The 1,823-nt window shown below is 60.6% G+C and overlaps 1 protein-coding gene across 1 annotated transcript; it reads left to right on the plus strand.

Annotated features, from left to right (window-relative positions):
• Nucleotides 1-739: 739 nt before the first annotated feature.
• Olig3 (oligodendrocyte transcription factor 3) lies at nucleotides 740-1,561 on the plus strand. The gene has a single exon (XM_070010617.1). The coding sequence runs from the start codon at nucleotides 740-742 to the stop codon at nucleotides 1,559-1,561; it is 822 nt and encodes a 273-aa protein (XP_069866718.1).
• The last annotated feature ends 262 nt before the right edge of the window (nucleotides 1,562-1,823 follow it).

Genomic DNA, 1,823 nt, shown 5'->3' on the forward strand with positions numbered 1-1,823 from the left:
AACCCCTCAGACCTTTCCTTTGGAGACCCCCCCTCCCTTTTCTCCCTACCTTTCCCTAAACTTGGAAGCAGCTACGGAAGGAAGGGGAAAGAATGTTCAGATCCTCCGTCTAAACCCAGAGGAAGCTGAGACAACCTCCTGGCTGCCTTTTCTTTCCTTCCTTTGGTTCCTCGCGTGTAAGATTTGGTTAGGAAAACTGGGGAGGAGAGTTGGGTGGGACGGTCATGGGGGGGGGACCCAGGAACTCGGGAGCTGGAGCGGTGAGTGTGTCAATCAGAAGGTTTGTGCCCTGGGGGCTCCTGGCGGTTGTGAGCAGAGGTGTCCCAGGGCGGCCCCAACAATGAATATGAATAGGAATCCTTGCTAAATAGGACAGCAAAGCGCACCGCCTTGAATGATAGCACGTCATCCTAACCAGCCCAGGATAGATAGGAGGGCTCCTTTTGTTTCTTTTCTCCGTCGCAGCTCTATAAAAGCCCCTCTTTTTCAGCATGAGGTTAGTTCAAGCACACACCAGCCTAAGCTGATAGAGAGGAGCGGGGAGGGCGAGAGGCGGGGCGAGGCAGAGCCTTGACTTTTCTTTTCAAGTCTTAACCACTGAGAAGTGGGCTGCTGGGCTGTGCGGATTTTCGTTTTTGTTGTTTGTCGTTGTTGTTGTTGTTGACTTCAGGATTCGCTTTCATTTCCCGCCTAAAGCCTCCCCCTCCCACACAGTAGGGCCGCATCCCCCTGTCATAAAATGAATTCTGATTCGAGCTCTGTCTCCAGCAGAGCTTCATCTCCGGACATGGATGAGGTGTACCTGAGAGAACGCCACCACCGCCACCACCATCACCAGGAGAGCCGTCTCAACTCGGTGTCGTCCACCCAGGGCGACCTGGGGCAGAAGATGCCCGGGGAGAGCCTCTCTCGAGCCGGCGCCAAAGGCGCGGGAGAGAGCAGCAAGTACAAAATCAAGAAGCAGCTGTCGGAGCAGGACCTACAGCAGTTGAGGCTGAAGATCAACGGACGCGAACGCAAGAGGATGCACGACCTGAACCTCGCCATGGACGGACTGCGCGAGGTCATGCCTTACGCGCACGGGCCCTCGGTGCGCAAGCTCTCCAAGATCGCCACTCTCCTACTAGCCAGAAACTACATCCTCATGCTCACGAGCTCCCTGGAGGAGATGAAGAGGTTGGTTGGCGAGATCTATGGGGGCCACCACTCTGCCTTCCACTGCGGGACCGTGGGCCATTCGGCCGGCCACCCGGCGCACGCAGCCAACGCCGCCGTGCATCCGGTGCACCCCATCCTGGGCGGCGCGCTCTCCTCCGGCAACGCCTCATCCCCGCTGTCCGCGGCCTCGCTGCCCGCGATCGGCACCATTCGGCCTCCCCACTCCCTGCTCAAGGCGCCCTCCACGCCGCCCGCGCTGCAGCTGGGCAGCGGCTTCCAGCACTGGGCAGGGCTGCCCTGTCCCTGCACCATCTGCCAGATGCCACCGCCGCCGCACCTGTCCGCTCTCTCCACTGCCAACATGGCCCGGTTGTCTGCCGAGTCCAAGGACTTGCTTAAGTGAGCCTCGGGCCCGGCCCGGCGGAGGAGGATGAGGGCGGAGTAGCGGAGGGGCTGCAGTGCCGGGCCGGGAGGAGACGCGGGAGGCTGCGCGCTCAGCCTGCGGGAGGGCGGGCGAGGAGTCCCGGGGAGCCTCCAGGGTGGCCTGAGAAATCTCCGATCCCCCTTGGCACCCCAATCTCCCACCACACCTCCACCCCAGCCCTAGAGGCAAAGGACCTAAACCAAACTGCGATTTCTCGGTGGTAGCGAAGGGGACTGGAACC

The sequence above is a fragment of the Dipodomys merriami genome, unplaced genomic scaffold (assembly GCF_024711535.1).
Source record: "Dipodomys merriami isolate MVZ:Mamm:240054 unplaced genomic scaffold, mDipMer1.0.p SCAF_8, whole genome shotgun sequence".
NCBI lineage: Eukaryota > Metazoa > Chordata > Mammalia > Rodentia > Heteromyidae > Dipodomys > Dipodomys merriami.